Source organism: Xenopus laevis, chromosome 1S, assembly GCF_017654675.1.
Source record: "Xenopus laevis strain J_2021 chromosome 1S, Xenopus_laevis_v10.1, whole genome shotgun sequence".
In the NCBI taxonomy this organism is placed as follows: domain Eukaryota; kingdom Metazoa; phylum Chordata; class Amphibia; order Anura; family Pipidae; genus Xenopus; species Xenopus laevis.
The window spans coordinates 96,087,373-96,101,252 of record NC_054372.1 but is presented as its reverse complement, the minus strand read 5'-3'; the positions used below and the strand labels follow the sequence as shown (position 1 = coordinate 96,101,252).

Sequence of the window (13,880 nt, the reverse complement as noted above, 5' to 3'; positions counted from 1 at the left end):
TTACCTCGAGTAGGGGCTCATTCAGCTCTCCCAGGATACTGTCCTCATCAAACATCTTGCCTTGGTAACGATGCTCATAATAATCATGAATCCTTTGGCGAAAGTCAGCAGGAAGCTTGTGAAAGGACATGTACTGCTCCACCTGCTTGTACTGCAAAGAGAAATAAGAACTCCTTTCCAGTAGCAATCCTTACTTAAATAAGTGGTACCAATCTAACTATAAAGAAAAAGGGCATAGAAGCATTGCTAAAAACAAAGCAGTTACTATACAATGATAATAACAGCCCCTTTGTGTATGAGTGCACCAAAGTGCATAGTGTTAAAGTGGACCCGTCACCCAGACATAAAAATCTGTATAATAAAAGTCCTTTTTAAATTAAATATGAAATCCAATTTCTTTTTGCATTCATAGCTGTTGTAAACTCATTTAAAAATATCAGCTGTCAATCAAATATTGCCTACCTCACCTCTATGCCTAGGCATAGAGGCGGGGCAAACAATTACATACACTTTCCATTCAGCACTTCCTAGATGTCACTGCTCTCCCTGCATTCCCCCAGCTAATTGTGTAACCAGGGCATGGGGATGGACATTGGGTCCCTGCCCCCTGAACAAGATTCTGAGATGATACAAGGCTTGTCTTAATAACAGTGTCGACAAAATGGCTCCTTCCTGGTTGCTATAATTATGAGTTCCCAGACTGATGGAAACAATATTCAAATAATTTATACAGTGTAATTAAAGTTCATTTTGCTTGACTAACATGATAAAATAGGATTTGGAATAATTTTGTTTGGGTGACGGGTCCCCTTTAAAAAATTAAATTCCATTCTGGTTGTACTCACAAGCATTCAGATGTATCTTTACAAAGCTGTGTTTTACTGTATTTCTTAAAATAACATGCTGCATTTTAATGTGTTTCTAGCAAGTTCAAACCACAATGATAAAAATAAATGCACACTGAATAAGCAGTGAATAAATGCATACTTGCATTTAAAAATGCATAAAAGCATTGTATGCATTTTTATACATTCAATGTGCATTTAAATAGAAGCACATCTGAAATACCTGTTTACAAAAGCCCAAATGCTACACACAAATAGAAAACGTCTGGCAATATACAAGGCCAAAATACTTTGTGTCATGGAATATAGCACTGAAATGAAAATGTCCTCTTCCCCATTAAATTTGTGCATGGAATGAACAAGAATATCAGTGACAAAGAAGGAATTATACACATGTCAAGTTTTGTCAATTACTATGTTATTCTAAGCAGCCTCTGCTTCAAACTTGTAGTATCAACAGAACTTACATACAAAGCATAAAAGCTTCTGTACATTTACTGCCATGGCGTATGTAGTCAGAAATTGTTAGAACTGGTCCTGCTTATACAAAACCTCTTTTGTATATACATGTAAGTAACTGGCATAATCCAAGGGTATCTTTCATCCTCTGCAATATCTGTCAGTTCCTGAACTTCAATACTCAGCATTACTACTTCTTTTAGCTTTGCATTCACAAAAAAAGCATTTTTTAATGAAATCAGCTCTTCCAGGTGATCTATGTAATCATAAAAGCTTTTAATTAATATGCTGGTTGGCGAAAATGTGTAATATTTCCAAAGAGAACTGTTATATAAGCAGAGTACCTGGAGAGAGAAGTGCAACCACACTGCACAGTCATAGAGAGAACAGAATGTGCCATAGAGGATAAATTGTACTGTTAAGAGTGAACATTGAAAAAAAAAATAAAGACAGAAAGACAAAAAAGTCAATGCTATTACTGAGGAAATATCATAAACGAAAAAAAGCAGGCATACCAGATTCACAGATTTTAGTAAATCTGAAAGTTTGACCCGGTTCTTACCTTTTCCTGATATTGCCTTCGTGAGGAGTCCAGAGATTGGATGAGAGCTGTAGCATGACCTATAAACACAGCATAGCATGTTGCTCCTACAATCATACTTAGCATCGTAAGCCAAATATCTGACATGCTTTCGGGAGCTTGGCGCCCATAGCCAATACATAGCATGTGGCTCATGGCTTTGAAGACTGCAAAGGAGTAAAGTTCACTCCATGAATCATTCTGAGGAAGAGAAAAGGAAAGGCTCACCACCCATAGCAGTGACTAACTGTCCAGTCTCCTGGAGAAACAGCTTCTTCTTATATAGCAAGTACCCAGGGCACATACATTCCCATGGCTCTGCAAACATGTAGCTAGGAGGAAACTGCATTAAAATATGCCGTCTTCTATGTTGTGCACATCAACACTGGCTCACATTTTTATTGCAGCAACGGTTTACGTAAAGATAAACTTAAGTGTAAACCAAGCAAAAGAAAGGAGAAGTGCTGCTCCACCATGGTGTAAACCACCGTGTACCCTGGACTATTTCACATAAAGGACTTTGTCTAAAGTAAAAGAACAGTCAAATTAGTAAACTCACCAGATTTGACCAGTGACCTGGGTGAACCTTGGTTCCTGTTCAATGGGTAAACACTTTTGTGATATTCTGCATACAAAATGGAACACACTAACCAATTTTCATTGGTGGCCCAGATGCATCGCCCCAAACCAGTAGCAAGGGAGGAAAACCAAAATAACATGCAAGCAGCAGCCAGTCATGATCAAAGATAAAACTAGCATTTATTTCCTGCAATTAAACCATGAAAGTTTGACGCATTTGTCTAGAGATGCATAATCATAGGCTTAAGCTTGCTGGAGGGCTTGTTCATCTTGCATGTTGTTGAGGTTTGAAAGACTGACAACATGGAGATAAGCTTGAGAAATGAAAGGAAAATGTGGACAAACTGGGACAAGGCCACTGAAAGGGGAAGGAGGGGGTACGGAAAGGAACAAAAAAGCAGCCAATGAAAACAAGAAAATAAACTGGAGACAAAAGAGGCAAAGAGAAGAGAGAAAATAAAACAAAGATGTAGAGTAAGATAAATGGGACAGGACAAAAGTGCACCACATACAAAGAGGGAAACAGGCAGAGAACATATTGGAAAGGTGGATATTAGCCTATGATCGGAATGTAAAAAAAAAAAAAGAAAAAAGCATCGGGGGGGGAGAAGGGAAGAACAATATAATATGGATTGCATTAAAATAAGAAAATATTTTGATCATGAAGAGGTTGTATGGAAATAAAGAGAAGGTAAAAGCAACAAAATGTAGACAAAAATATGCTGAAAAAAATAGAAGATGGTGAAAATGGACATAACCAAGAGATGAAGAGAAGAATCGCTGAGAGGAGGAGGCAGAAAATCTATAATTACTCCTGTGCTGAGATACACAATTCTGCTGACACACACACACCAGGACACTGATCCCTCTCTCCTGGGCACTACCAGACCCCTCTGCGGCTTCTCATGTGCCAATGTACAGCTTCCAGGCACCAGCTATTCTTTCCAGCCAAGTCGCTATAACCCTTCAAGGACTTAACCCTAGCATCACTTAAATAATTCTAAAGGCTTCTTCGACCCATAAAGTGTGAGAAGTGTGTGGCTATTGACAGTGCAATGCTTGTTAGCAGCATATAATATTAAGCAACCAGCTTTAGCAATTTATTTCCTAAAAACTTTCAAAAACATACTACCCAACCCTGTTGTCAGCAGAAAACAGATAATAATAAATAAGGTTGAAATAAAACAAGCGTTATACCATGTACTTACCACCATCTTGTTAATAGACACCCAACAGTTAGTTGGGAAATCTTGGAGCATGGGAACAAGGAACTGTAGGCAGCCATCCCAATGGCAAAGCAACAACATCATGGCAATCAAGTTAAAGATCCGCATAACTGCACTGGCAAGGTCATAGGTCATGTGGAAAATCTGGATGGAGACAAAAAGTGGGGTTATATTATATGAGGTGGTGTCAAAATGAATAGTGGCATAGACAATTGTAAGCTCAAAAGAAAAATATATGAAAGGCCAACCCCATCCCCCAAAAAAGTCTAAGGGGATCCAAATTGAAGAAAAACAATGAATCCAGTAAAATATGAGATAGAACCAAGAAAAGGATTAAAAAAAAAAAAAAAAAAAAAGGTACATGATTTCACAACAAACTGGACCGATATAATAAACTGCACAACAAATTCAATGTCCAAAACTCTAGAAATAAGCACAATACCAGAAAATATATAAATGCTTCACACATAAGGAAAAAGAAATCATAACCTGTAATCCAGGAATGTAAGGATGTTCACACTAGAAAAGGAGTAGAAAGTAGAAGTAGGTATCAAAAATGTATGATACTTATCAGCTACACATTCCTTGTTCCTTACTTCCGTTCATGAATCTCTTTATTTCCGTTACAGTGGATAACAGGTAAAAATGTTGCTGCTTTTCATTAGCATATGTTTGTGCAGTATTTTGTTTTATGTGAATGGGCACCAATACACAGAGCTGCATTCTACAATTTAAATAAACTTAACCGATCATTCCTAGATCAAAAGCATCAATCACAATTCACTCTGCCACAGAAAAAGGCAGCTAGTGTTAAAACTCCTATTCCCATTTGTAAGAATATATAGCCAGTCAAGCAAGCATACTTGTTCACGGCTTACAGTGAGATTTATAAAAGGCCAAATTTGTATGCAAATTGAAAATGATATGGTGATTCGACTTGTTCTCACCAGAATCAATGAATATAAATCCTTAGATGTGTGCATAGTAAATCAGGAACAAGTGGGCAATCTATAGGCATATCATAGTCACCTGGCCCTTTCCTATTTATTAAAGGCAGATATAAAGACATATGTAATTTCGAGCATTCACTTGCCAGGGTAATTGAAAACAGCAACCTGAAATTTATATTTTCTAGCTTTATCAAAGATGGGCACAGATGTGGAATTCATATCACAGATTAATTTGGTACCTAAACGTAAAAAGCTCTACCATTTCAACTCAATATATGAAACAAATGTAATCTACAGAAATGCATAGGAAATTGCATTGTTAGTAACTGTGCACAATATCAAAAAATTACTTGTTAGTAAAAAACACCATTAATTAGTAATCAGCCAATCAGCATTTATTCCAATCAAAATGGTCAGGCAGAGGACACCCATGAAGATTAGACAGTGATGCAAATCAATTTGAATTGATGTAATTATCATTATTGTCAACTGAATACGACCACAGACAGGTCAAAGCAGAACTTCCATCTAAACAGACCAATGGTGCAGCATGCTCCATATTCTCCAGTCCAATAGAAACCTCTTCTCTGAACAACCCCTGATAACTACATTATAGAATACTGGTTACTATTAGTACGCTACAGTGCCTGGATACTACATTCGAAATATGCTCCATATGCTACTGTACACTTGGTAATATATTATTTACAGACATATTGTTTTCATCTTGCCATGATAACTTTATTATAGATAGGGGATCTGGCATTACAGGCTTGGGAAGTGGGATTTTCCAGATAATGGCTAGGTATTGTAAAGCAACAGGTCATATAGCTACTTTAAAAATGTATTTACCTTTAAAATAGTTTTTAATTCATGCTGATTTAGTTATTGTTGAGCATGAAAGGTACTCATTATTATAGTGTCATAGAAAACCAGTCAAAAAGAAACAACTGTTTTCTTCCAACAGCACAGCCAGATTTATAAAGGCTCTTTAAAACTGGTTTCCATATATAGTAGAACGAGTATTATATTTTATTTTATACCTGAGGCAAACCTATAAATGACTTATGGCTCTAGGTGATTAAAAAACAGGAGATGAGGGAGAATTCGTTTTTGGTTTCTGGTAAACCTGCCCCTTGTATTTAGAACAAGTTGGCTGGAGCCAATATACAGTATCATGCAGTAGAGGATCATATTTGGAAACATATTCAAGGAGCTTAAAAAAAAAGTTGGTTGTGCTTGTACTGATTTTGTTTCTATGACCAGACAGTCATCTGCTGCCAGGCAGGTAGGGATGGTGGGAGCTATAGTTCAAGAAAACTGGTTACTAATTCACAATGTAATTCATGAGCAGACTTTCATACCTTGTTCTAAAGAATAAGAACATATAGCAGAATATCTAGGGTACTATGGGGCCTGGTTCCACAAACTGGTGCCTGGATATTTAACAACAGTGACATACAAGGACACGTCATATATTGTATGTGTATGTATACTCAATACTACATCCCTCACCTTGACAACTTCTGATCTTGCTTAATTACACAAATTAAGGGCCATTTATCAACATTCTGATTTTAGTGGTATGAGAAACCACAAAAAACCCGCTTACAAAACAGTCTACAAGTATGGGATCCATTATCCGGAAACCTGTAAAGCTATAAATTACCAGAAGGCCATCTCCCTTAGAGTCCATCTCAATCAAATAATTTATATTTTTTAAAATCATTTTCTTTTTCTCTGTAATAATAAAACAGTAAGTTGTACTTGATCCCAGCAAAGATCTAATTAATCCTTATTGGAAGCAAAACAATCCTGTTGGGTAATGATTAAATTAATTTTAGTAGATATAAGGTATGAAGTTCCAATTACAGAAAAACTCCTTATCAGGAAAACACCAAGTCCCTCACATTCTGGATAACAGGTCCAGTACCCATTATATAAAAAGCATGATTTTGTGGCTGAAATTCAGGGTTAAGGCTTTAATAGCATAAAATGAAGGCATACAGTTGAAAAAGAAGCAATGATAAGGCAACTGGTCTCTGAACCATTAGAAAAAATTAGTGTTGACTCCAGCACACTAATGCAAATCATGAGATTTAATCCAAGCATCTGCATGGCTAACAAGACACTAAACCATCAATATCCATACATAAATTGTGCTAATGTAATAAACGATTGTATGATCAGTTAGGTGAACTGTGGCCTCCAAACCCATCCAATATCCATGTGCTGTGGATTTGATCAATTTGAAATCAGAACTGGAAAATTTCCATATACCGCATTGGCCAGTTCATGGTGCATCCAGAGATGAGGAAGTGAATCCTACTGTTCATGCTCTGGTATGTACCAGAGTGTTATATAATGAAACAAAAGAAATACATTGTTTTTTATCTAATTTTGTCTTAATTTTGGAAGATGTGTCAATGATATAGTTCTATAAATTAACATTTGACCTGTTTATTTATCTATATAAAGAACAAATATCATTGCATGCTACAAAGGTTATCAGTTATCTGCTGTGCAAATATGTGCCTTTTTGACCTATTCAGTTTCAATGGCTGCCCCCATGGCTACATAACAGCTTATTTATATAAACAGTTGCAATGTTTCTGGAGCAAACATACATTTTTTACTGGCCCCTTACAGAGAACCTTGGCTATAAAAGAGTTTTGACATTCACTTATCTAAAGAACAACTGTAATCTATTGCAGACTCTTCTGTTGCTTAGCAAGGTTCATTTGGCAATGCTGGAATCAGTCTTCCCAAGCACATCTGCCCATCATCAGAAGCACCTGACAAAAATGCCTGCTAGATATGTCAAAGTCAAGACTGAGATGTTTAAGTATACAATAGAGGTCAATAAATAGTGACTATGACATCTTATAACATGTCATTTTACAGCACAGTTGTCTTTAAATTTTGTAAGGTCGCCTTCTTACTGCGAACATGTAAATGTTTTAAACTTTGCAAACTTAGACAGAAGACATGTTCAGGTGTGTGCAAAAAAATCGTAAAGTATTAAACTGAAGAATGTATGTTGATAAACATTACATATTAGTTATTTACGGTGAAATGTTGATACAAACATTTTAGCATAGTCCCATTATTAAATCAACCACCTTCATTATAAAGTTTCCCTCTAAGCTGGCTGCCCTGGAGCATTTTAATAAGCTAGAGCATGCCTATAGAATAATATAATGTTTATTACGGCAGAGACACACGCTGCTATTTCGGGAGATTAGTCGCCCAGCGACAAATTGCTTCTTCTTTGGGCGACTAATCTCCCCAAACTGTTACATTCTAACCGGCGGGATGACACTCGAACGCTTCATTTAACGAAGTCGCCTCACAAGGAGAAGTGTAAAAACCATGAAAAACTCTAATACAAAATTTCAGGTAAAAGCTGTCAAGGTCCTATTAGGCAATGGGCACTGAACTGATCCACCTGGACCATTTTTAATCAATCCTGACTTTTAGAGGTTCTCATCTTTTTTCGCTAGGAATTGTTTGTGAAACTAAATTTTTTAGAGGTTTTAGAAGTATTTGCATTTTTTCCCCGACCGTTCAGCGCTTTTTTTTTATTTGTGCTTTATAAATTCGGGCCTTTTAATAAATTTTATGACAATTGTGGTTTTAGAGAAAGTGAGCTTAGCCGAGGTTTCCAAAACCTCTAAATGAGACTGTTAATAAATAGGCCTCCGCGTGTTTAGAATTCAGTTTAGTGTAATGCATTAACATAGCATGCGTATGAGAATTCAAGTTTTACTTGCTTTCTTTGGTAGCAAAACTAAATGAAATCATTTAATGCCATTGCGAACTGTGCAATTATATCTTGTTTACAGGTACAAATAAAAACTATTTATTTTATTACAGTATTCCTTTAATAAACATACATTGTATCAGCTACTTGTTATTCACTAGCAAAAACTGAAATCCCACACCAAACCAGAACATAAAATGATAAATGGACCTTTTCAGTCAACTGCATCTTTTCAGATCTAGGCCACCCTTTGAGATTTAAAAGCTTGAGCAAGAAAGGAGAAGAAATAAGCAATAATTTATAACTGGTACAGACTAAAGGCTGCATTGAGGCAGAAATTAATATAGTCACTGCCTGGACTTGCTTTTTCATGTGATCCTTATAAATGGCCTCTCAAGTTATGACTTGTTGCAGCTCAGCTGTAAAACTAAAATAATACTGACAGCTTAAGCATTCGTCCACGACATTTTTATTTCCATGTGGTACTACATTTGTATATGATGCTACCACACCTTTAAAGGGGACCCCTCACCCAAAAAAATTATTCAAATCCTATTTTATACTGTTAGTCAAGCAAGATGAACTTTAATTACACTAAAAAATTATTCAAATCTTGTTTCCTTCCATCTGGGAATTCATAATTACAGCAAGCAGGCAGAAGACATTTTGTGGACACTGTTATTAAGACAAGCCTTGCATCATCTCAAAATCTTGTTTATGCACCAGAATAGGGGACCTGATGTCCATTCCCCATGCCCTGGCTACACAATTAAATGGTGAAGAGAACTGGGGGAATGTGGGGAGAGCAGTGACAACTAGGAAGTGCTGAATGGAAAGTCAAAGTAATTGCCTGCCCTGCCTCTATGCCTAAAGGTGGCCATAGAAACACAGATCCGATCGTACGAATCGAGGATTCGTATGATTTTCGGATCGTGTGTGGCGACATCTTTCGTCCGGCGGAGATCGGTCGTTTGGTCGATCGGTCAGGTTTGATTTTGACCCAACCGATCCCGCCGGAGCCCACGGTACATCGTAATCTGATCGTTCGGCCATACGGCCGAACAATCAGATTACCCCCGATATAGCCATGCCTGTTGATGGCATATCGGGGAAAGATCCGCTCGTTTGGCAACATCGCCAAACGAGCGGATCTTTGCATTTATGGCCACCTTAAGGCATAGAGAAGGGGCAGCCAATATTTGATTGACAGCTGAATTTTTTTAAAGTTTTAAAGTTTACAACAGCTATAAATGCTTAAATAAAAAAAGAATTTGGATTTCATGTTTAATTTGAAAAGGACTTTTATTATGCAGCTTTTTATGTCTGGGTGACAGGTCCACTTGGAAAATATAAGACCTATTTTCAGACAAGAAAAGAGTATTGGCCAGACTGGAGTCTATTCTCAGATACCGAAGCAGCCCATGACAAGAGAGAGTCAATGTGAATCAGCTTCTTAGAGGCAGATTCAGCCTTAACTTCTTTTTTTCTTTACTTCCAAGTGATTGCTAAAATATACCTCAGCAGCTTTTAGATGGTGAGATTTGGCTATGTTGCCCCTACCCCAATAAAAAAATATGGTACATGATTATCTACAAACAACAAAGAACCTACTTAGCTTATTTTAGGATTGTACGTATACACAATGTGTCTGTCTCCCTACACTTCTGCTATATTTAGGGCATGTACATCTGTAGACACAATTTGAGAATAATGTGTCACGTTTGAGAAAACACAATATAATGTGTGAAAAACAACGCACTTGTGAGCACAACCTCAAAGATTAAGTATACTAATGTCATACTTAAGATCACATACGTACAATCCTAAATATGGGGGGGGGGAAACAAAGCCTCTACCGACCTCTGTGCACCCCATGTCAGAAAAAGCCACACCACATGAGCTAGTAAATAAAGGGAAATTACATCCCTGGATATTTAAAGGTCTCTATAAAAATATAATTGATAAAACAGCCCATATGTAAAAACCACTGTGACATAAAAAAACATATACAGTAAAATATACTTCTCTGATAGTATGTACCACTGGATAATTCTAAATAGAAAAAGTGCTAGTCACCCGCAGATCATCTCTGAAGGACCACACAGACCATCAAAAAACATTGTGGTTCAATCTAAAACATGTGAAAGAGCAATATTTGCTTTTAAAGGTTTGTTATAATTCTTTAACGGTTGCTTATTGTGACATAAATTATCTGTCAGTTAGGCATTCATTTTAAAGGTATAGATTTATCTTTAAAGGAACAGTAGCACCAACATTTCCAGTAAAACCTGGACTTTAAGGGCTCTCACAGACGAGCGTTTGAAGCTGCGCTCCCCTGCGTTGTGTTTTGATGCTTTCAGCCGCAGGTGAGCGCAGGTTGAGACGAATGCTGCATTTTTCCTGCATTTGGCGCCTACATGCGCCTGTGTGAGTACAGCCCCATTGAAAAAATGAATGCGTCTTCTCCTGCGCTCCCCTGCAGCTGATGCATAAAAACGGAACGCAGGGGAGTGCAGCTTCAAACGTTAGTCTGTAAGAGCCCTAAAGCAGGCTAATTTCCTGATAACTGAATGTAGGATTGAATTAATGTCTTGATGTTGCTAGAATAGTAAAACTGTTGCCAATGGTAAGAGCATCAATTACTTAACACTACAAATACTGACCAGGAAAAGCTCATGGGTCCACCCTGTAATATCATCCCAGTTAAGTGTACCTTTTAATCATTTTACATTTCCCCACACCAAAGATTTTGCTAAATAAAGGCCTTCTAGAGCGATCTGATGCTATATGGCAGTATGTTGTTTACATTTCCCTTCATCGTGCTAAAAAGCAATACTGTTATTTTAAAAAGTTTTATTAGATTGTGGAATGGGATACAAGCAGTAAATAAGTCCTAGTACTCCCAAATCCACACGACAAAACTTTGGCACAACAGATATGAGGTATTTACTGGCGCCCGGCCGTGTTACAAACACTTCACTCTCCACAACGAGAGCACAAAAGAACCCTGCTCTCAATAATTGCTGCCAAAAAAGAAAAAAATACAATGCAGTCTTAAAATTATGAAACAGAAGACAAGTATCTGCCAGAATGTCTGGGACCTGTGGTTTTCTGCATATGTGGTCTTTCAATTATTTGGATCACAATTCTCTGAAATGTTTAATCATAAGGTTGTTTTGCCACCAGCATGGATTTACACTATCTTAGTAACTCAAATACAAGGTACTGTTTAATTATTGCAGAAGAAAAAGCAAATCAATCCAAATTCCTGTATTTTGGAGATTTCTGAATAATGGGGTTCTAACTATCCCATATCTGTACTGTAAAAAAAAAGTTTTTCTATTAGATATATATAATTTCATAGACACAAAGGGGGAAGGTATCGATTTAGAGCCATTTAAATCAGTTCACCTTCAAAACACTTTTTTCAGTTCAGTTTTCAGATAATTTACCACAAATTAAGAATTTTTTTCAGTTACTTTCCATTTTTTTTTATTTATTTTTTTATAGTTTTTCCAAAATTGAAGTTTAAAATGAATGTTCCTGATTGGTGTTTCAGTCTGGCAGTAATCCAGGTGCAGATTCTGTTACAATGTAATACATTTAGGGGCCTATTTATCAAGTCTCGAATTTTTCTGGTTGAGTTTTAAAGGGCAAAAAAAATCCAAATTTTTAGACTTTAAGATTTATTATGCTCCTGAGCTGCTAAAAATCCAAATCTGAAAATACTCCAACTAAAACCTGTAGAATCATGTAGAAGTCAATGGCAGATGGGCCCTTAAATAATTGTAACATGTTTACATTCAGGATTCTCGATAGTTTTGGGCTGTGTGAGTCGGTTTTCGTTTGCTAATCTGATAAATTTGAGTTTTTCGGGTGACACAATTTGAATTGATGCTCAATTTTGTCATGAATTTTTGTTGCACAAATCTTATCAAGAATAATTATTGGTAAATTAAGGGCATTCGAGTTTTTTTTGTTGTTTTTTTTCTAAATAAAGTGAGAAAAGTAAAGTTTTAGAAAATAACCCCCTAGTGCTATATTTAGCATTTAGTTGATACATTTCTCAGCATAATCTTTGGAATATTGGTAAATATTGTATTTCTAATTCTAATACAGTGGAACCTCAATTTTACATCCACTGATTTTCCCTCATTTTACATTGTTGTTTTGTGGTCCCACCCATACTAATACATTTTCTTGATTTAAAATTTTCCGGGATTTTACACCATTTTTTTCTGGTCCCCTGAAAATGTAAAATGGGGGTTCTACTGTACTTGCCTTTAATAAAACTGATGAACCATAATGGAAATGATTCCGCTCAGTAGGGGCAAAGATAATAAATGCATCATCTAAATGTATCAAGAAAAAGAAAGACAGAAGAAGGTGAAAAATGAAACTTTAAGCTTCAATTTTAGAAAAATGGTCACAAATAGAAAATATATAAAGTCACTGAAATCAGTCGTGAACTATCTAAACCAAATGAACTGAAAAAAGTGTTGGAATGTAAACTCCTTTAAAATCATTAATGCAACAAAGATGTCGATACGTTTTAGTTATAATTTTCGGTATACAAATTAGGGCTAAAAAATTTATTTTTCAACTGAAATGCAATGTTAGATGCTCCATTCACTTTAAAAAAAAATCTTTGACAACATTTATAATTGGATAAACAGAGCTGATACCTTCCCCATACTCAGGAAGTTGCCTTTAAGTTTCCATGTTTAGTGGCAGCAAACTGTATATACACAGCATGCTGCGAGCTTTCATTAATTTCAGTATATTTAAGGTGTGAAGTTGGGGGATGACAGAGTAATGCTACATGGCTGATCTCTCCTCCCGCCCGCACTGAATTATGACTTCAGATTGTATTACAATAAACAAAATAAATCTTGCCAGAAAACTCCCCCCCTTGCACTTCAAAGACACTTCTTATGAGCAGTGAATAACCCTACAGTAAAACAAATGCTACTGCATGAGAAAGGAAAATATACCAATGATTACTAAATAAGAAAAAACATAATCAAGACATTTTTTAACCAAAAAGACACCAAGCACATTTTCACTAAGGGTAATGGCACATAGGGCGATTTTCGAGGTTTTGTCAGCAGGGGGATTTCTATGTTAAAGGTCAGGAAACAAAACACTCTAAATCAATTTGCAATCAGTCTTTTCAAGGTCAACAGATAAACTACCATCCAGGACCAAGCCAGCCATGGATCATATTACTGTTGTCATGGGACAAGTGATCTATTGCTTGATCTATTAAGAATGACCGAAAAAGAAAAAAAGATATAAATATTTCAGAAGGAAAAAGGAAAGGGAGTAGAGAATACAAAATATAGAGATGAATCGGAGAATGGGGTTTGGAGCGTGAAGGAGGAGGAAAAAGTAACTATCCTTACAATAATAAGTGCTGCACAACCACACTTGGAGATGGATTATCAAACCCTGAACATAGCCCTTTAGAAGTGTTTG

The 13,880-nt window shown here is 36.4% G+C and overlaps 1 protein-coding gene across 1 annotated transcript in view; it reads right to left on the bottom strand.

Annotated features, from left to right (window-relative positions):
* Window positions 1–13,880, bottom strand: part of LOC108706899 (potassium/sodium hyperpolarization-activated cyclic nucleotide-gated channel 2) — a 49,747-nt gene that overhangs the window by 19,777 nt on the left and 16,090 nt on the right. The window contains exons 3-5 of the mRNA XM_018243695.2: window positions 3,672–3,833; window positions 1,867–2,085; window positions 5–151 (exon numbers count right to left, since the gene is read on the bottom strand). Coding sequence (XP_018099184.1) covers window positions 5–151; window positions 1,867–2,085; window positions 3,672–3,833 — 528 coding nt within the window. The remainder of the gene's footprint in view (window positions 1–4; window positions 152–1,866; window positions 2,086–3,671; window positions 3,834–13,880) is intronic.